The sequence below is a fragment of the Podarcis pityusensis genome (assembly GCF_964106645.2).
Source record: "Podarcis pityusensis genome assembly, chromosome: 16".
NCBI lineage: Eukaryota > Metazoa > Chordata > Lepidosauria > Squamata > Lacertidae > Podarcis > Podarcis pityusensis.
In genome coordinates, this window is record NC_138041.1 from 33,710,448 (window position 1) to 33,732,550 (window position 22,103).

Genomic DNA, 22,103 nt, shown 5'->3' on the forward strand with positions numbered 1-22,103 from the left:
GGGCCGGCCGCACCGGGCGCAACATCTGGGGGGGGGGTGCGCGCTCGCACTCGCAGCTCTCTGCCCCTACCTGGCTCACTCACTCTCTCTCACTGCAGTGCTGGCTGTGCGAATCCGATCCGAGCCGCTGGGTCGCCACCCACTGTGGAGGGGGTGGGTGCCAGGCGTGCGGTGCGGAGAGAGAGCGAGGGACTATCTGGGGGAGGGACAGTGCAGCGGCCGCCCAGCGCAGCGCTGAGCGTGGGAGAGAACCACACCAGACCAGACCAGGCAGCAGCAAGAAGAAGCTGGCAGTGGTGGCAGGTTAGGGGTTAGGGGGCGCAAATTACTTGCCTTGCCCCGGGTGCTGACAACCCACGCTACGCCGCTGATCAGACCCATCCAGTCCAGCATCCTTTTTTCACAGGTGCAGAACACAGCACCCCTCTCCCGGCTTGTGATTCCCAAGCAACTGGTATTCAGAGAGATCCTGCCTCTGACAGGTGAGATAGAACGGTTGCTTTTTTAAGGGTGCTGGGAACTGTAGCTCTGTGAGAGGTCTCCTAACAACTCTCAGCACCCATAACAAACTACATCTCCCAAGATACAGTGGTACCTCTGGTTACATACTTACTTTGTTCCGGAGGTCTGTTCTTAACCTGAAGCACCACTTTAGCTAATGGGGCCTCCTGCTGCCACTGCGCCACCGGCGCACAATTTCTGTTCTCATCCTGAAGCAAAGTTCTTAACCCGAGGTACTATTTCTGGGTTAGCGGAGACTAACCTGAAGCGTCTGTAACCCGAGGTACCATTGTACTTTGTGGGAAGGCCATGCCTGTCAACGTGGTAAAAAGAATGCTTTAACTGTCTGGTGCGGATGTGATCAGAAGTGAGGTTGCTTCCAAAGCAATCTGTTCATTGAGCATTCATTCTGACTTGAGGGGAGGTTAGAGGATGTTGTGTCAGGCAGATGTGTGCAGAGGAGGGCAACCAAGATGATCAAGGGTCTGGAAACTTAAGCCTTATGAGGAACGGTTGAAAGATTTGGGTATGCTTAGTGGGTGGCGCCGTGGTCTAAACCACAGAGCCTAGGACTTGCTGATCAGAAGGTCGGCGGTTCGAATCCCCGTCACGGGGTGAGCTCCCATTGCTCGGTCCCTGCTCCTGCCAACCTAGCCGTTCGAAAGCACGTCAAAGTGCAAGTAGATAAATAGGTACCACTCCAGGGGGAAGGTAAATGGCATTTCCATGCGCTGCTCTGGTTTCGCCAGAAGCGGCTTAGTCATGCTGGCCACATGACGCAGAAGCTGTACGCTGGCTCCCTTGGCCAGTAAAGCGAGATGAGCGCCGCAACCCCAGAGTTGGTCACGGCTGGACCTAATGGACACGGGTCCCTTTACCTTTACCTATAGCCTGGAGAAGAGGAGACAGAGGAGACATGATAGCCATCTTCAAATATCTGAAGAGTTGTCAGATGGAAGATAGAGCAAGTTTGTTTTTCTCCTGCTCCGGAGGGTAGGACTCAAACCAATGGCTACAAATTACAAGAAAGGTGATTTCAACTAATCATCAGGAAGAACCTTCTGACAGCAAGAGCTGTCTGGCAGTGGGGTGGGCTTATCTTGGAAGACGGTGGACTTTCCTTCTTTGGAGGTTTTTTAAAGAGAGGTTGGGTGGCCATGTGTCATGGATGCTATGATCCCTGCATTGCAGGGGTTGGACTAGATGACTCTCATGGTACCTCCCAATTCTATGAAGTGGTATCCTACACTTACCAGCACCTTTCTCTGTCACTTCTTCTGTTGCAAAAAGTCCAATCTTTTTGGAAAGAGGATTTGTTGTGCAAGCAACAATAATTGTGCACCTTGAGTTTATCATTAGGTCACCTGAAAATAGTCTGTTTCTCTTTGCCCTGAATTGACTCCCTTTTTCTGCTTGGGGGGCTTTTGGAACGAGACTTGTAAAAGACTTTGCTCCATTCCATTTGGAGCTGCAAAATTGACAGCACTGCTGCTAAGATTTTGCTGGCTAAAAATTGGAAAACGCAAGAAGTGCCAACAGTGGAGGAATGGCAGATGAAGATGATGGACTTTTGAGAGCTAGCTGACCTGACCGGAAGAGTCCACGACCAGAAGGAGGAGGAGTACCAGGAGGAATGGATGAAATTTAAAGACTATTTAGCTAAATATGCTAAGATAACTTAAATAGAAATACTTGCAAGTACCAGACTGGCTTAGGATTTAAATATGTGATGTTATAGAATAATATGTTTAAAGTTAATTTGAAAAGAAAGAAAGATGTTAATTGGCTAAGTAAATTTTATGAGAAATTAGTTTTGGAAAACTGTTACAATGATATACATTGAAACTCAGCCAGGGGGATTCGAGGAAGTCACCTAACAATGTTAACAAAAGTGGAACTATTATAGTTAGGATTTTTGTTTGTTTGTTTATGTTTGTTTTAAATTTGGAAAATCAATTAAAAAATTTGGAAAACCCCCCCAAACAAAATTGACAGCACTTAGCAGCAAGCCAAATGTCTCAATGTTCTTCCTAAGTATCAATTCTGTTAGCGTAAAAGTCAGCTAGCCAAGAAGGGGATGGACAGAGCTGTTGCTTAGCAACCAGGTAGAGTGGCATGATCTTCACTAAGATAGACCATGCTCTGATTGGCTGTGTTGTTCTGAGGGAGTTGTCCCTGTTTGTTTTAGCTCAAATGTCTTCCTGCTATGTACAAGGCCTGAACTAAGAAAGACCAAACCCCTCTGTTTCTTTCCTTTCAAGTTATATTTTGTTATTTTTCAAGTTGCTCAGTAAAGCATCACAAGGATTTCATTTTCCTCTGCAGTGTGCGTTCAGTGACTAACACTCTGCCACCTGCTAACAAAATCTGTCAGGTCTTAAAAAAAAAAAAAAGTGCTACAGCTGGTTGTTGAGAGGAGTCTTGCCAAAGTTCCTGAAATACTTATCAGCATGGGAGACTTGCCTGACCATACATTGTGTGGAGGAGCAGAAGAGAGCAAAGAGGCCAAAATCAAACATGTAGGAAGCGAGCTGGATCACAGAACATGATTCTGTAAAGAAAAAGACGACCTCTGTAATTTATTTGTTTGCTTGTTTGTACTCCTTATTGTGGGGCAGTTGCCCTTGGTGATATATTTTTTTATGTGACTTTGCATTTTGCTAGTCTATCACTACCCTGTGTATTGTTTGTTGAAGTGCCCTTTGTACTGACATCGAGCTCAGGGGGAGGCATTGCCTGTCTGTTTCCTTCCTGCCCTGTGGAGAGCACAGCGTACAGAATTTACAGAGAGGGATAGTATCTCTAGTTGGGGTATAAGTGTTATTTTTCTAGAAGAGGTGCTGAAACTCACCACAAACACCTCCCTCGTTCTCTTAGAACAGCAATGGCACCCACTTGAAAAGTGCCTGAACTGGGTTTCAACTAAAATTCAAGACATATTCTGAAATTTCCAGGCATATTCTGGCATCTGGTGTTGCTAAGGGACCAGTCTCGTTCTCTCTCTTCCCGCACACACTTCCAGACCCTGTTAGAAACAGATATGAAAGCTGGGAGCTAAACAACACCTTAAGCTGAGGTTGTGCGTGCAACAATGGAATGTCCAGGCACACTTTTTTATAGCAAGAATACAGTTATGAAAATGAATGAACTGCAGCTAAAATATTATGTTCACGTAGTCTAAACCTTCCTCTGCGCACCCCCCTAATATTCTTAAGAGGGTCTCTTCTCCAGTCTTCAGAGAGTAGCTGGAAGTGGGCAGGCAGAAAAAGGTCCTTTTCCCCCACTCTGCAGTTTTAAACTGAAATCTTAGGCGCAGTACTGCGCCCAGAGCTCAGAAACTGCTTGCCCTAATGAAATTCCCCATCACAAAATGCACTTAGAACAATGGGAGTTTTGAGCACTGCTTCCAGAGTTCCAGATTCAATGGCACAGCGGCAAATTTCAGTTGTGCAGTTGAAATTGATTTGGTGCTCTTCTGCAGCAAACCTTCTCCGCCCTCAAAACCAGCCTTTTTGAAATCCAGAAAGTGACTGGAAAAGCCGTGGAAAGTGTGGGACGATTATTGGGCACAACAGTGTCTAATCTCCCTGCAAAAAAATCAGAATGGATCTTCAATAAACTGCCTATGTTGTCCAACCTCCATAGCAAACTTTGCGGGAACAAATCAGTGGATGTTCAATGAACAGGTTTTGCTCTCTACTGAATTGGGTTGTCTTTGCTGCCCCCATCTGGCAGGAAATGAAATTTTTCAGAACCCCCTTTACCCTGGTTTTGAAACTTGAGGGGTCAGGTTTTTTAAGGATCCAGCTTATTTCTGTGATCATAAGTTGTTTAAAAGGACATGGGTGGTCCTGTGGTCTAAACCACTGAGCCTCTTGGGCTTGCCAATCAGAAGGTTGGCGGTTCGAATCCCCACGACGGGGTGAGCTCCCATTGCTTGGTCCCAGCTCCTGCCAACCTAGCAGTTCGAAAGCACTTCAAAGTGCAAGTAGATAAATAGGTATCACTCTGGCGGGAAGGTAAACGGCGTTTCCGTGTGCTGCTCTGGTTTCGCCAGAAGCGGCTTAGTCATGCTGGCCACATGACCTGGAAAAACTGTCTACGGACAAACGCCGGCTCCCTCGGCCTGTAAAGCGAGATGAGCGCCACAACCCCAGAGTCGTCTGCGACTGGACTTAACCGTCAGGGGTCCTTTATCCTTACCTTTTTAAAAGTTGTTTAAAACTGCTTTTAATATTGTGTTTTAAAGTTGTGCAACACCCTGGGACTTCAGAGGGAAGTACAGGTAATCAATAACAGAAATAATATTGAGTCTACAGGCTGAAAACGCAGGGAGGTGTGTTTCAGATTGCATGATGGTTCACATCAGCATGGTTGCATGTGTTTCTGAGTAGCCTGCACTCAGTGGGCAGAGATGGGGCCTGGCTCTGTCTAGACAGCTTTACGTTTTCAAATTAAAACACATTGAAATGCAGGATTTCTCAGGAAAGCACAGGGTAGGTGTGAATTGTGGCTACGATAACGCATGCACAGCTTCACAAGCCATAGTTGGGGATGCACTGGTTGCAGGATTCCCAGTCACACCTGAAGACTCCAGGGATGGCACCTGTGGGCTTCTGCACTCAAAGCAGATATCCTACCACTGAGCTGTTGCCCTCCGCCAGCTGCATCTCTGATAGGAGCCTTTGAGGACTTCACCACTTTCTGAAACAGATGTGCCAGGTCTCAGTCCTCCGCCCGTGGAACCACAACCACATTTTTGTAATGGTGCCTTTTCCCCTTTCCTTTTCACGATTACCATGCAAACAGAATCGGCCACCAATGTACCCAGCCTTTCGCCTCCCGCCCCTGCCCACTATAACCGACGGCGGTTTCCTTCTTGCTGTCTTTCAAATGTCCAAAGCAATATAGACCTCTAATGAATATTTCCGATGGCAAGATGAGAGTCTTTATTCTTTTTTGGGGGGGGGAGGGGGCGGTGTGGTGGGACAAGGAAGTGAGGAGACAAGGATGGTCGGGGAGTGAGAAACCCACAGATGCTGCTGTCGAAGCTCATTAACTTAAAATAACACTATTCTTTTTTTTTCATTATTATTTTTTTTACAAAAATAACCAGAAAGGGGAAATAAAATAAAATAGAGGCTGTTCACTTCTCATGGAGAATCTGAAACATTTTCCTTCACGTTCCTAGGAATGTTAACTGTGTCGCTCATTTTAACGGCGTGTGGCATCCTGTGATTTTGTTCTTTGTTTTGCTTTCTTTCTAAAAAAACTATTTCATCCCTTTTGTTTGCATCCCTGAATTGCTGCGGTATGTTCTGCTCCACCTGACGCCCTCTGTCATAGCGATCTCTGAAGCTGTGCCGCTGTCCAAAGGCTGGCCAAGGCGAGGCCTACGCAGAGTCTGAGAGCTGAGCCGGATGAGGGCCACCCGGGAGAGGAAGACGTGCAGGAGCAGACTTCGCTCTCGGAGCGGCTCTCGTCGTGGTGCCCCTGCCTGGACCGGCCCCCTGTCCTGCTGCTCTCGGCCGGCTCAGGCGAATCCGCCTGCATGTCGCTGCACACCAGCCAGTCTCTGGCAATGGATTGTGGGTAACCGGGCTCAGCTTCCAAGTCACTGTCCATGACTTTCCAGTATTCTTTTCCCTTGAAGAAGTAGGTTGCCCCTGGAAAAGGAAGCAAAAGGGGAACCTGAGAAGAGCCTATCTGTCATGGAGCAAGTCAGTCAGTAAATCACACAGTTCAAAGCTGGAGTTAACTCGTTATTAGAAGAACATGATTTCCACAGACTCGGCTGGGTTTCAGGCCTAATGAGCACAGCGGTTGCTGAGATTAGAAGTCTGCCTTCCTACAGCCATCTATGTCTCCTCCCCTCCAGGGCTTCTTCCAAGCAATCAGAGACTGTGCCTGAATGCAGCCCATCTTTACTCCACCCATTTCATCCCTCTCCTGGTTTTGGGAGTCAGAGGGAGAGGGGACCTTGTTGCAGCAGGAGGAGGGACACTTGTGACTCTTCATTAGCCTGATTCATTTCTGCCTCTTGACTTCCCTCCTCCCACTTGCCTGCTTCAGCTTCTGCCTCTGATTCTCGACTGCTGTCTGCCATGTACTCCCCCAACTCACTGAGCCCTGTTACCCCTTCAGCTTCCGATAGCTCCTCTTCCTGGTCTTCTCCCTCTGACCACTCATCATTGTCCCACCACCGCTCCCCGGGCTCCGAGCTTTCTTCCCTTCATGGTTCCCCAGCTGGTTCCTCTCATCATTCCTCTCTGCATCCAACAAGTCCATGCCACTTGCTGGACCTGATTCATCTAGTTTGGTCTCCTGTTCTTGCAGAAGACAACCAGATGCCTATGAGAAGTCCACAAGGAAGACTCAAGTAGAACAGTGCTCCCTCTTCCTTTGTCCGTATTCATTCATTCCCTTTTCTCAGAAACATGTGGGCTGGAATCGTACTGTCTTTTCATTGAAAGGGCAATAGCTCAGTAACAGAGCACAGAGCCTTGTGTGCAGAAGGCCCTAGGTGCAACCCCTGGCACATCTGAGCAGGGCTGGGTGGCACATCTGTCTGAAACCTTAGAGCAGCCTTTCTCAACCTGTGGGTCAACAGATGTTGTTGGACAACAACTCCCATCACCCCTAGCTATCAGGACCAGTGGTCAGGGATGATAGGAGTTGTAGTCCAACAACATCTGGGGACCCGAGGTTGGGAAAGGCTGCTATAGACAATAATAAGCTAAATGGTAGAGTATATGGGAATTTAGGATGAGTCCTGTTGCATCAGGGCAAAGGCCCATCTAGTCCAGCATCTTGTTCTCACATTGGCTGCCCAGATGCCTATGAACATGCTCAGTAGCCACAGAATGCTAGCTGACCTCTGGGTGGGGAGAATGTTAAGGGGCTGAGCATGCAGGACAGAATGTTGGTTGATCCTTGGGAGGGGGAATGGAACGCAGTATCCTGGCAACGGGCATGGCCGGTACCCTGCATAGATGTGTTCCATGCGGCAACCTTTTGTTGTAGGCCCTGCATGCATATTTGAAATACAGTGGTACCTCGGGTTAAGTACTTAATTCGTTCCGGAGGTCCGTTCTTAACCTGAAACTGTTCTTAACCTGAAGCACCACTTTAGCTAATGGGGCCTCCTGCTGCCGCCGCGCTGCTGGAGCCCAATTTCTGTTCTTATCCTGAAGCACAGTTCTTAACCTGAAGCACTATTTCTGGGTTAGCAGAGTCTGTAACCTGAAGCGTATGTAACCCGAGGTACCACTGTATTGCAAATTTTTCAATTTTAGTTTGAACTTGCAAACTGAAGGCAGATAGACACATACAGTGGATGCTCGGGTTGCGAATGTGATCCGTGCGGGATGCACATTTGCAACCCGCATCTGTGCGTCTGTGAATGCGCGGGTTGTGATTCGGCGCTTCTGTGCGTGCGCAAAGCGCGATTTAGTGCTTCTGCGCATGCGCGACTGCTGAAACCCGGAAGTAACCCATTCCGGTACTTCCAGGTTTTGGCAGTCCGCAACCGGAAAAAACACAACCTGAAGCGGACGCAACATGAGGTATGACTGTACTTCATAGGTTCCATTGCATAATTATTCTCCCTCATACTAGGGCTTCCACCATTTATATGGATAGTTGGCCATTTCATGCATCCATGGATCAAAACAATTAGGCCATCAAGAGGTTTGCTGTGACCACAGCAAAAGCGTGTGCAGCTAGTTACACAGTGTTAATTATTTTAATTATTAAATACAAGTTGGGAGGCACACACACTCATTCTGGCCTTTATGTTGTAGCATTCTGAGCACAGGGCGAAGTCTCGCCACCTTGATGTACAGTCCCTCCCTCCTCCCGTTTGATCCAGTGCTTAACACTTACCGTCGGACCACCGCGTGGCATCATCCAGCCCACTGGGGACCCCCTTCCACAACATGGTCTCCAAAGGATAGCCAGGATCCATCCTCCGCTCGTGGTCATCATAGCACCAGTAGAGAGTGTCCTTAAAGAAATAAGTCTTGTCATTCTGGGCCCAGGAAAATGCGGCGTCGATGCCTCCCGGCGGCAAGCCAAAATCCGAGATGGGCCGGGGGTAACCTTCCTCCACATTATTGTCCTTGAAGACCCAGTATCTGTCCCCTGGGGAGAAGAAACAGACAGGTAGGTAGCAATGTCATTCCTGCTTCACAGCACAGAGCTAGCTTCTAAAAAAGAGAGAGGCTGTGGTAGTCTTTAGGTCTGAGTTCACAACGCTCCAGGAGGAGCAAATGCCCAAAAGTTAAGCACACGCGCGCGCACACACACACCACTTGCTGAGGAGTCTGTTTTAATGAGGATGTGTTGTGTGTTTTTTATTGGCCAGGGGGAAGACATCCTTACTGGTGCATGAAGGCAAACATGTTCCCTTCTCACGAGTTTCTAGTTAATGCATATGTGAGTTTAAACCACAAGAGGGTACTGTTTGTCTAGCAATCCAGCAAGCACTTGTTTGTAAGTCTCTCTAAGTTAACTTCACCCCTAAAAGCTGAACTTTTCCGTTTGCTGTTCTCTACAGAGAAGAACTATGCTATTTCTCTCCTCAGCCACTCATTGTGCAGATAGTTCCTGCATGAATAAAGCCTTTGAGCTCCAAAAACTGTGAATGATCTTTTTAACTCACTCAAGCTGTAGGTATGGTAAAACTAGAAGCATCACCTTACTCTTATATGCCTACTCAGGTGCATCAATCCGCAGAATTGGACTGCTACAAGTGCCACACAATGTCCATTTCACACTTGTAAGGAGGCATCTACTCTTTGGAACCCCCTGCCAATTGACATCAAGCAGTCACCTTCAGTGTACACTTTATAACACCTGCTAAAAACATTTTTATTCAGGCAAGCCTATCCCTAGATGTTTTAATCTGTCTTTGGTTATTTTTTTATTTAAATTATATTTTGAATTCCTAACTTCCTGTTTCTAACTCTTTCAAAGACAATTTTAATTAAAACAATTTTTTTTAAGCACTTGAAGGTTTTTTGTACAAGCAAGTGATATATAAAATTGTTAAATAAAATGAACTCAGCTTTTCCCAACTTGGTGCCTTTTAGATGTTGCTGGACTACAAAGCCCATCTTCTCTGACCAAATGGCCATTCTGGCTATGGCTGATGGAAGTCCAACAGCATCTAGGGGGTGCTAGGTTTGGGAAGGTTGGAGGAACTAAACGTATGTCCTCTAATGAGTTTCTACAGTGTGTCTTCTTCCACAGCAATATTTTAGAATTTATATATGAAGAGATAGTAACTGCATTTGAGCATAATGCCAGACCATGGTATAGCCTCTCCACAGGATCCCACTTTCCGTCTCTGTTTCCTGCAGCCACAAGGAGGAGATCGGAAGCTTCTGCTATGGTTATCCATTAGCTGCAACTTAGCACGTTGTCCTAAACTGTGGTTAATCTTAAACATCCTTAATACCAGCTTCATAAACAATGGCTTGGCTTGTTTTCACTAACTAACCATAGTTTATTGCCCAGATTCAAATGACATGGCAAACTGTGGCAACTCAGAAACGGAAGCAAAGCTTTCCGATCTCGGCCTTGCAGCCAAGGGAAGCCTGGGCTTGTTCCAAACAAGCCCATTAACTGGAAGAATGTTCCCAACTCGCTTAATGGCCACCCTTTGAGATAAATGCATTGAGATGGAAATGGGAAACCCATGGCCCTCCAAATGTTGTTGGAATACAACTCCCATCCTCCCTGACCAGGGGCCATGCTGACAGAGGCTGATGGGAGTTGGAGTCCAACTCTCTAGCCCTGCTGTAAGGTAAGCAGAGTCTACCTAGACAACTTGGAGACGTCTGGAGGACTTAAGGTCTGCTGTAAATTAAAATGCTGAGGCTCTTACTTAGATTATTAGCGGGAGATTTTGGAGTTGTGAATCTAAAATAGAAATAAGTAGAAATACTTTATTGTCACTGTACCACTTGTTTACAGTGAGAATAAACGAGCCCCCCCCCCCATCTCTCAGTCCTTGTTACACTCTGTGTGCTGTTGTATGACCACCAACCCAGAACATCAACTGCAATGTTGCTGTCTTCCATTCAGCAGCCTCATGGCCCACTGGTAGAAACTGTTCTTTAGCCTGTTGGTGCGGCTTATCATGCTTCTATACAGGCAGGAGATTAAAAAGGTGCTGGCCAGGGTGTGAGTCATCCCTGAGAATGTTCCTCGCTCTTCTGAGGCAACGGTCTCCTGCGATAACATCTAGCGGACTCAGAGGGCAGCCCATGATATCATGTGCTGTCTTCACCACCCTCTGTAGGGACTTTCTGTCCATGGCTGTCAAACCAGCGTACCACACAGTAATATAGTATGAGAGAACACTTTCTATCGTGGACCGATAGAAGGAAATCATCAGTTGCTGTCTAACATTGTTCTTTTGCAAGACCCTAAGGAAATGAAGTCTCTGTTGGGCCTTCCTAACCACCTGGGCTGTCTTGACCTTCCAAGTAAGATCTTCACTAAGATGGACTCCCAGGAATTTAAAGGAAGAGACTCTCTCCACACGGCCCCCGCTGATATACAAAGGGGCTAGCTCCCCTCTCTTCCTCCGAAAGCCCAACACCAATTGTCTTGCCAATGTTTAGGTGCAGATTCTTCTCTGAGCACCATGTGGATACCTTTTGAACCTCCCTCCTGTATGCAGATTCGTCTCCGCCTGTAATTAAACCCATTATGGTGGTGTCATCAGCAAACTTAATAATTGCAGTAGATAGCAAAGGACACCTCCTTCTTACCTTCATAGACTAGGGCTAAGACTACAGTATTGTCAGGTGTGGGGGAAAGGGAAAGGTTGGGGACCAAGGAGACTTCCCAAGGCTGTGTGTGTTTTGCCTTTCAGTTCTTGCTGGCTGTGGTTGTCCTTTCCCGATTAGCCAGTGGAGGGCAGCATTGCTCAGTCGACGAGCCAACACCAGGCTCTCCTAACAATATCCTTGACACATGTATAATTCCATGTTTGTGTCGTGTTTCCAATAAAGAGGACTAATCCCTCTCCCCGTCAACTCCTGCCATGCCATCTGATTTCAAGGGGAAGAAGACAAAGATGCAATTTCTTATTATGTCAGTGACTTTACGCAGAGGCTTTCTAGGTGAGTGAACTGCGGGGAGTGTGTTCACTTAGGAGTGGAGCACACATTGGCAAGCCTGCGTGTAATTGCCAGCCGCCATTCTCGGATGCTGGCAGAACAAGGTGTCTGGGTCAGAAGGAGGGGTGGAGGAGAAGTCTGGTTCAGTTTGCACTTAAAGGTAAACACCTGTGTGAATCCTAAATGAACCAAAATGCAGCAGTCCTTTGAAACTTGCACTTTTCTGAATTTTGCAATGCAGTTCTCTAGCCAAGTGGAAGTGAGAGCTGGACCATAAAGAAGGCTGATCGCCAAAGAATTGATGCTTTTGAATTATGGTGCTGGAGGAGACTCTTGAGAGTCCTATGGACTGCAAGAAGATCAAACCTATCCATTCTCAAGGAAATCAGCCCTGAGTGCTTACTGGAAGGACAGATCCTGAAGCTGAGACTCCAATACTTTGGCCACCTCATGAGAAGAGAAGACTCCCTGGAAAAGACCCTGATGTTGGGAAAGATGGAGGGCACAAGGAGAAGGGGACGACAGAGGACAAGATGGTTGCGTGGTGTTCTCGAAGCTACCAGCATGAGTTTGACCAAACTGCGGGAGGCAGTGGAGGACAGGAGTGCCTGGCGTGCTCTGGTCCATGGGGTCACGAAGAGTCGGACACGGCTAAATGACTAAACAACAACAGCCAAGTGTCATGGGCTGGTGGATGCAGAGGAATGGTATGAGGAACCAGCTGGGAAATCCCCAAGGGAAGAAGGTTCAGAGTCCTGGGATTGGAGGTGGGGCAATGATGAGTGGTCAGAGGCAGAAGAGGACTGGGAGAAGGAGGTAGCAGAAGAGGGAACAGGGTTTAGTGAGCAGGGAGAGTCTGTGGCAGAAAGAAGTCCAGAATTGGAGGCAGAAGCTGAAGCAGGGGAGGAGGGAGCCCAAAAGGCAGAGAGGAGTCAGACTAGTGAAGAATAATGGGTGTTTCCTCCAGCTGCTGTGATAAGCTCCCTTTCTCACTGCTCTCCCGGAACTAGAAGAGGCATGAAAAAGGCGGAGGAAAGCTTGACTTCAGGCAGGTACAGTCTCTGATTGCTGGAGAAAAGCCCTGGAGAGGAGGAGAGTTAGGCGGCTGTGGGAAGGTGGGGATTTTCAGTCTCAGAAACTGATCCATGGGGCAAGACGTACTGGAGATGAGCTGTTGTGCTCATTAGGACTGGCACTCCACCAAGTCTGGGCAGATGGTGTTCTTGCTAATAAAGAGTTAACTCCAACCTGAACAGTGTGATTTACTGATTGGCTCACTCCTGTCATAAAAAGTGAGGTGTACAAGTGTACAAAAACTATATGTACTGGAGTAAAGTGCACACAAAAATGCATATATGAATAAAAATAGCAAACAAAACTGCATTGCACTAGAAGAAGAGGAGTTTGGATTTGATATCCCGCTTTATCACTACCCGAAGGAGTCTCAAAGCGGCTAACATTCTTCTTTCCCTTCCTCCCCCACAACAAACACTCTGTGAGGTGAGTGAGGCTGAGAGACTTCAAAGAAGTGTGACTAGCCCAAGGTCACCCAGCAGCTGCATGTGGAGGAATGGGGAAGCGAACCAGGTTCACCAGATTACGAGACTACCTCTCTTAACCACTACACCACACTGGCTCCTGGGGGGAAATTGTTTTGCGAAAATGTGTAGATTAGGAAAAATTGTATTAGAATAAATTTGCAGTAAAATACTAATGAATTTGCAGCAGGATATATATATATATATATATATATATATATATATATCACAAATTGATGTGAAGAACTGAACCTAAGATGGGAAAACACAAGAAAGTGAAACTTACATTTTCGCCCCATCCAGAGTCAGAAGGAGTTGGTGAAATGTTGGCTGGAGGCATGTGGTGACAACACCCGGCGCAGGCCAATGATGTCATCAATCCATGTCAAGCACTATTGGCCCCCCAGTGATGCTCTTAGGACAGGACTTGAGGGCATTTTGGAGTAAATGAAGTGATGAACATTACCATCTAAAGTTAGAGTGGGGAACCTTTGGCCTTCGAGATGTTGCTGGAGTCCAGCACCCATCATCACTTCCCATTTGCTAGGCCAGTGGGATTTGGAATGCTGTGAATGTGTGGAATGCCACAGGTTCTCCACCCCTGATCTAAAAAGAGGCTTCCTTGCAAGATCATGCATTCCAAAGTCTAAAATTACCCAGGTGAGCCACAGCTCACCACAAGACATTAGTAACATGCAGCTGGGAAAGCCCAGGAGACTACTAGAGTGATGTTCAGCCTGATCATCTGGAATCAAATCAAAGCTTGTCATTTGAGACAAGTAATTTTCTTCCAGCTGTGCAATCTGTACTCTAAAGCTTAGAGTTGAGGCTCAAAGAGGCTTAAACACAGTGGGGGAACAAAGAATCTGGGAATGCCAAAGAGAAGGTCACCTACAACTGTGTCAAATGCTTTCTCTTACCTTTGAAGAACACAATCTTGTGGTCGTGGGTTCTCTCATAAACAGCATCCACGCTGTCCAGGTTCAGAGGCAGCCCTCGCCAGAAACGATGGATCTGAGCTGGCTGGAGGGAGACCAGATGTTTGTTGCGAGTCAGTCTCCAGAAGTATTTGCCTGGATGAAGAGGCATTGGTTAGTAGGAGATTGTTATGTACTGAGTTGAATAGGATCCAAAAGGCAGCAGTCTGATTGGTCCTAGAACAATAGGATCCAAAATGCAGCAGTCTGATTGGTCCTAGAACTATAAGATTCAGAATGCAGCAGTCTGATTGGTCCTAGAACAATGCAGCAGTATGATTGGTCTGCAGGAGCCACCCAATCCAGCTCCAGGTGGAAGTGAATCCACAACCTGATTGGCCTACAGGAGAATCCTGGAATTAGCCAATCACATGCAGCGCATTGTATAAATAATGTATATAAAGCAGATATTTTGGGGAAACTTTCATCCCTCCTCACCACTAGGAGCTGAATAAAGAGCATGAAATCCACACTCGACTCCGAGTATATTTCAGAGATGCAACTCTTTCTTCCCCAGGGGCACTTCTTTTTCTCCCTTGACAATTTTTTATTTTTGCAGCCCTCTGAACAACAGCTGGTTGAAGGAAGCTTGTGGAACTTGTGGTCAGAGCCCCAGCAGCCTTTGTGGTTTTGTTAGCATTCACATGGGTAACCTCCTGTTCGATGCACATGCAGCTAAAATCCCATGGGAGGCGGGAAATGCTTTGCTAACTCAAGACGGCCCTTGCAAGTCTGTATTCAAGGTGGCTTGGCTCCTTCCTGACTTCTGCAATTCAAACAGGTGGTGACGTAGTCTTTCAGAAAATTGGATCCTAGCCTAATAGTGCAGAAGGCAAAAGGGGGGGGGGGAGCCCACAACACAACCCCCCTCTAAGCTCTTCAACATCTGCAGGGCGGTTCAATTTTTTTTCTTTTTAAAAATACAGTTGTAAGGATTTATTTCATCAGCTGGTAATTATGCACCACTTTGCATATTTGTTTTATATGACACGGGCCGATGCATGAATAATGCATTGGAATGCAGTCTGGATAGCAGCAATTACAAATTCTTTGAAGATGGTGGGGTTTTTTCTTTTTTTAAAAGGACGGGAAAATTAAAACCTCAGCCTTCGAATTGGGTGCTCTTTGCATGTTTATGGGAAATGCATGCAATTAGATCGAGATGTTCTTTGCATCCCTAATGAAGCTTTGGCTACAAAAAGGGCAGCTTCCCAATATTTCTGGGAGAAATATCACCGGGTCAATCGTTCCTCCCCAGCCTCCCCCTCCGAAAAGGTATTAAACACCCAAAGTTCAAAGTGTTCCAAAGCCAATTTGTCATAAATGCTGTCAGGAACACAGGGGAAGTGTAGCTTAGCGGGAGAGAATATGGTCTGCATGCAGAAGGTCCCAGTTTCTTTTCTGGATAACCTAATCCAGGTTTCAGGCTCTTTCCTACATAGAGAAGGGCAGGAGGAGCTCTGCAGGCGGCTGACTAGTTAAAAAGCTGCCAACCTCCAGAAGAAGACTATTATACTCTTTTGATGGGTATCCTTGCCCTTTCTTTGATTGCCTCCCTTGGGTCAATTTCTAGAGTGCAAGACGCACGGGACATGGGCCTGTCCTTTCATCACTTGCAAAGTACGATTTACGTGGGTGGCATTTATTATTCCTCCTCCCAGAGGAGCCAGCAAACTCCCGGCCTCACCATCTCCATCTGCAAAATGGGGCTAATAGTGCTGCTGTCCATTTCACATGGCTGCTCTAAGGATGTCAGGAACTGGGTGGTGGCTGAATGCTGAGGAGTGGGGCACCCGGAGAAGTGGGGGTTGGAGACTGACTTGGAAGAAGGGATTGGTGATCCGTAGGAGCCTGTTACAGCTGGGAGACGAGAGTCAGAGACAGGAGAAGGTGCAGGACTGGAGAATGAAGAAGAGGTGTAGAAGGAGAAAGAGATAGCTCAGGCTGATATAGAGCCAAGGGCTTCCACACCTCCTCCTGACCCCACCTCTCCTGCCCCACTGTCTCCCAGGACCAGAAGAGGAGTGAAGAGGGAGGAGCAGAGGCAGTTTACAAGCAGGTTGCAAGCCAAGGTCAGGGGTGAGGCCTTTTAGTTGCAGCAACTGCCTCATTGGCTGCACATCTAGGAGAAGTTGGGAGACATAGGATTGATGGACCTGCCTTTCCCTAACCTGACAATAAAGATTATATTCCTCACTCTGGATATTTCGTGCCTGTCAGCGCCATGACAAAGGGCTACTACTGTAATAAAGGTAAAGGTACCCCTGCCCATACGGGCCAGTCTTGACAGACTCTAGGGTTGTGCGCTCATCTCACTCTATAGGCCGGGAGCCAGCGCTGTCCGAAGACACTTCCGGGTCACGTGGCCAGCGTGACAAGCTGCATCTGGCGAGCCAGCGCAGCACACGGAACGCCGTTTACCTTCCCGCTAGTAAGCAGTCCCTATTTATCTACTTGCACCTGGGGGTGCTTTCGAACTGCTAGGTTGGCAGGCGCTGGGACCGAATGACGGGAGCGCACCCCGCCACGGGGATTCGAACCGCCGACCTTTTGATCGGCAAGTCCTAGGCGCTGAGGCTTTTACCCACAGCGCCACCCGCGTCCTCCCACAGCGTCCTCCCACAGCGTCACCCGCCACCTACTGTAATACTGAACGTGAAATGTTCTGAACACTCCATAAATACTAAATATGATGATACAGTTGTTGCTAATGATGATATTATTATTATTATTATTATTATTATTATTATTATTATTATTCTGGGGGGCGGTTCAGGCAGCGAAACGTACAAATATAATACGGGTTATGTCAGGCTGTCAGCAAGTCAGTAGAAAAGTGACGCTTGCTAGTATCCTCTTAGAATGATAGTACACTGGAGACAATGCATCCATGTAGGTTATTGGGGCAGGAAGAGATTAATATACAGTATATATAAGATCTAGAATACTTGGCTCAGTTAATCTCTTTTAAGAACCATGATAAGTTACAAAGAACAAATGGGTTGTCTTACATTGAATGACGTTGACTGCCTTTCTATGATTTGCATTTAGCATTTGGATAGTGTTTGTAGAATTATAAACAGGTGAATTTTTGTAGTGGCTGTTTTTCTTAAAAAATAGAATATTTTATTCAAAAACATTACTCCTAATAATCATATATCATCGTCATCAGAAAGAAGACGACAATGAAAGCAGAGGTGGCTTGGAACGAACGCTTTTGCAGTCAGAAAGCATCTTAGCCAAGGAACCATTGGAGATTCTCCAAATTTTGACTGCACAAGAGCTCTCGCGGGAGAGCAACCGAAGACGAGGCTGTACCCAAGCTTCTCTGCTTCTCTCCCTTTTTTCACTCCCGGACACGTCTTGCGAGCAGCTGTTGCAGAGTGTGATGCCAGATGGGTTGCATCATTAAGGCACACATAGCTGGAGTGTTAGGGACTTGAACAGAGTCTCAGGCTGGGGAGACAGAAGCCTTAGGGAAGGATTGGAAGGGGCCTCATCCATCCTAGAACAAGCATCAGGGCCTTGCCAGGGCTTGCTGGTACTGCCATGGGGCTCCTGTGGCTGCTGCAGCTCTTGCCTCTGCCTTGCTCATTTATGGCAGCAGCTGGCGGAGACTAGAGAGGTGACCCTTGCTTAGGGCTCACACACTAGAAGTTGCCACCATCATTACACCAGCCCTGCCCCTATATGCATACCAAGTCAGACCATTGATTCTTCTACTCAGGGCTGTCTACACGGGTGGCGCTGTGGTCTAAACCACTGAGCCTCCTGGGCTTGCTGATTGGAAGGTTGGCGGTTCGAATCCCCACGACAGAGTGAGCTCCCGTTGCTCTCTCCCAGCTCCTGTCAACCTAGCAGTTTGAAAGCACGCCAGTGCAAGTAGATAAATAGGTACCGCTTTGGCAGGAAGGTAAACGGCATTTCCATGCACTCTGGCTTCTGGCACGGTGTTCCGTTGTGCCAGAAGCAGTTTGGTCATGCTGGCCACATGGCCCAGTGTAGGAATGATCGCTGGGTGCGGAGCACACTTCTCACCCGCAGGCAGCCTCAGCTGTCTGCACGCGTGACCTTGGGGTGCAGGGCACACTCCCCCTCACAGATAAAGCCACAGCTGTCTGAACATCTTGCCCTCTGTGTAACCTTTTGCGGTCTCAGTAGTCTGCGGTGTCCTGTCTGTGACCTTTGTCTCTGAGACCTTTGTCTCCTTCGTCATACACTGTGCAAGGGGAAAATGACATGGTGGAAACACGTGCCAAAATAGCTTTGTACCACCCCACGATCTTGGGACTGGAAGATGTGTAAAGATCACAGCCCAAAATGTATCTGCCTGGGTTTGCATATTGTGTCAATAAAAGGAGCCTCCACAGAGCTGGCTGGCAGCTTGCTTGCAGCTCACCTGCATTATCAACTCCTGCCTCATGTTCTTCACTTCAGCCCAGAAAGCTGTCTGTGGACAAATGCCGGCTCCCTCGGCCTGAAAGCAAGATGAGCGCCTCAACCCTACAGTCACCTTTGACTGGACATAATTGTCCAGGGGTCCTTTAGCTTACCTTTTTTTTACACTGACTGTCAGTGGCTCTCCAGGGTTTGAGACAAGGGGCCTCTCCCAGACCTGCCTGGAGATGACAAGCATTGAACCAGCTATGATCTTTCCCCAACTAGTGTGGCCTGGAAGCAAACCCAAGCAGTGTGCTGTTTTTTTTAAAGGAAAAGAGCCACATGCTCACCTTTGAAAAAGAAAGCCTCTCCTCGAATCTGAGCCACTGCGTCAAAATGTGTGTTGCATCTGTTGGGCACGTCTCTTCTGAGCCTAGTGGAACACAAAACAAAACGGCGTTGCTTATCATTCGTGATGTCATAGGTTCTGTCCAATCAGGCAGGGCTACCCAAAGCTGTCAATAGCTAGGGCACAGTTGTTGCTTTTGCTCCCCCCTGCGGAACACTTCTTTATTGCACTCAAAAATGAGTTTTCGTTTCTTGATTATCTCTGAGAATAAGGGGCATTCTCCTTGCTACTGCAAGAAAGCCAAGGGCACCAGGTCTAGGAAATTCAATCCCTGGCATCTTCATTAAAAAAACCAGGTTGTTGTGATTTAAAAATAAAATAAAAATGGCAGATGAAGATGATGGACTATATGGAACTTGCCAAACTGACTGGGAGACTCTGAGACCAGAGAGAAGAGATGGTGGAAGAAGATTGGAAGAAGTTTAAAGAATATTTGAAAAAAATATGTTAATATTTAAATCTTAGAATAGCTTTGGAAGTGGATAGAGGCTGTAGGGTTAGAAGTAGAAGATAGCGTATTTTAAAATAGTATTATTTGTAAGTGACAAAATGTGAAGATTTTTATGGTAAAAGTAAACGTGATAAAAAAATGGTTAAAAATTAGGATATATGTAAACTGCTAAAGATGAGGTAAAATGAAAATCAGATGGGGGGACTTGGGGAAGCTCATCTAACAATGTTTAGAAAAAATAAGGATAATACAAGAATTTGTTTGTATTGTTTGTTTTTCTGTTTGTGTTGTTTAGTTGTGTTATAAAATGAATAATTTTTTTTTGAAAAAATATAATAAAATAAAAAATCCTTTGTCCTGGAGATCCACAAATCTGAGCCAGAGAAACACCTCTCAGCTTTTTCTAATATGCTGCATTAATTAGTCTACCAGAAGCTGCAGAGTGGCCCACTTTGGACATTTTACATCGTATACCTAATTTACGCCCTTTGGATCCGCATCTGTTCCAGTGCAAGAGATTTAGCAACACATTTAATTCTGAAATCAGTGGGATTTGAAAAGGTTTGAGTTTGTCTGGATCAAATATACTTTGGAGTTCTTCTTTCAGCTGAAAATTCTGAGGTGGTGCTGATGGACTACCTCTGCAGGGAGGGTCCTTGCCAAGCTCCCTTCCCAATGGCAGCTGGTGCCCCTGAAAACGGGTAAGGCAGAAAGTAGGGAGCCTCAACAGTAGATGGAGCCAGAGCCAATGGCAGATGGAGCCAATTTATTCTACTTTTGTCAGTGTTCTCCTCCTTGAGTTCTACAAGGGCAACACTGAGATGAAAGAGGAGGAAGCTAACAGGCCAGCTCCAGGGGACCGAGGTGTCTTCAGACCCCTTGAAATCTCTGGGCAAGGGGCCAGGCTCCCTCAATGTTGAGGGGGCGGAGGAGGCAGCTCCCAAAGGTTGGCCTTCTCGCCTGTCGACCTCCTCCATGTATTGTCACATGTCCACTGAAGGTCCAGCACTGTGGCGTGACCCTCTGAGGAGCCCCGCGTGCTGGTGCCAGGTGTGTGTGATGTCACACATGTGTGATGGCCTGGGACTTGGGCTTAGACTTGGAAGCAGAGGAGTCTCAGTCCGCACTGGATCCTTTGCCTCAGGCATCATCTGAACCAAGTCTGGGGCCTGATCCTGAAGAGTCCCAGTCTGCACAGGTTCCCCTGCAACAAACACCAGCTGGGCCGAGTCAGGGGCCTGAGCCTGCCCTGGCTCCAGATGTGGGGATTACCTCGTTGCCTTCAGCTGGGCCATCACTTACAGCTGCTCCACTACCAGTTTGGTCAGGGGAGGCTGAGGCTGCCTCTGGGTCTAGTCACCCACTGACGTCTCCCGAGCTGCAGAGACTCAGGTCTGGGAGAAGGAGAGACCTGAGTACTTGCAGGAGGAGTGCTCACCTTTGGGCGAGACAGGGAGGTGAGTCACTGGGGGATCAGGACTGGCCGTTACCTCGACAAAGATAAAAGGCTGTCGGACCCTGCCCCAGGTTACGGGAGCAACATTGCTGCTTGCTATAACCTGCCTGAAACCCTGCGCCCGACCTAGCCTGGTTTCCTGCTTGGGCCCTGTCGGACTGACTCCTCACGGAATCCTTGAATTCGGGACCGGACCTGGACCGCGTTGCTCGGGTTAACCCCTGGGCCCAGCACAACATGCACAACAGCCCCCTGCATAGCTGTCAACCTTCCCTTTTTTTGTGGGAAATTCCCTTATTCCAGCGCCATTTCCTGCTGCTATCCCGGATTGTTATATATCCCATAGACTGTCCCCGGGACAGGTGAGGCTGCTGATCCCTTATTTTCAAATCTGAAAGTTGACAGCTATGGCCCCCTGCAATGTTGTGTACAACTCAGTTCCTCTGGCTGGGTGTAAGTAAGTAGGCAGGTAATTGGAGACTGGTTGGGCGCAAACTAAGGCTGCTGAGGCAGGGCCCAATTCACACCAATAGACCAGCCTCCATTGCCCTATCTCTTATGATCTTTGGAGAATCCCACATGACACACAAGAATCATAGAATCGTAGAGTTGGAATGGACCCCAAGGGTCATCTAGTCCAACCCCTTGCAATGCAGGAATCTCAGCTCAAGCATCCATGACAGTTGGCCATCCAACCTCTGCTTAAAAACCTCCAAGGACAGAGAACCCACAACATCCCAAGGGAGACCATTCCACGGTCAAACAGCTCTTGCTGTCAGAAAGATTTTCCATATGTTTAGTCAGAATCTTCTTTCTTGTAGCTTGAAGCCACTGCTTCGAGTCCTACCCTCCACAGCAGGAGAAAACAAGCTTGTTTCCTCTTCCAAGCCCTTGAGATATTTGAAGATGGCTACCCAGCTCCTCATAAGGCTTGGTTTCCAGACCCTTGATCATCTCAGTTGCTCTCTTCTGCACACCTTCCAGCTTGTGCAGGGCTTTTTTCCAGGGAGAACTCATGGGAACTCAGTTCTGACACCCCTCAGGTGGACGCCATTACCATTCCTCTCCACACAGAAGACCTACCATTTGCTTGTTCTTCCTCTTTGCTTCAGACATAGACGAATAAACCTTTAAAAAATATTTTTAACCTCTCTTGCAGGCCTGAGCTCATTCTGAGCTTTAGCCAGCCTGACCTTCCCTTGCAACTGTTGGCTACTTGTGTAAACTCCTCCTTTGTGATTTCCCCTTCCACTTCTTAT

The 22,103-nt window shown here is 47.3% G+C and overlaps 1 protein-coding gene and 1 long non-coding RNA gene across 3 annotated transcripts in view; one reads left to right on the forward strand and one right to left on the reverse strand.

Moving 5' to 3' along the window:
* The window catches only part of MMP17 (matrix metallopeptidase 17), a 288,088-nt gene that overhangs the window by 123,941 nt on the left and 142,044 nt on the right, over positions 1-22,103 (reverse strand). Inside the window, exons 7-10 of one of the 2 annotated variants that reach the window (XM_080985166.1) lie at positions 18,879-18,961; positions 14,092-14,244; positions 8,386-8,643; positions 5,427-6,167 (exon numbers count right to left, since the gene is read on the reverse strand). In XM_080985166.1, the coding sequence (XP_080841292.1) occupies positions 5,842-6,167; positions 8,386-8,643; positions 14,092-14,244; positions 18,879-18,961 (820 nt within the window). In that variant the 3' untranslated portion in view covers positions 5,427-5,841. Of the gene's footprint in view, positions 1-5,426; positions 6,168-7,743; positions 8,644-14,091; positions 14,245-18,878; positions 18,962-22,103 lie in introns of those variants that run through there. The other variant, XR_013980392.1, reaches the window with a different exon arrangement.
* Positions 8,547-12,880, forward strand: LOC308465453. The gene is made up of 2 exons (XR_013980454.1): positions 8,547-8,664; positions 11,875-12,880. It is a non-coding gene; the product is annotated as an uncharacterized lncRNA (long non-coding RNA).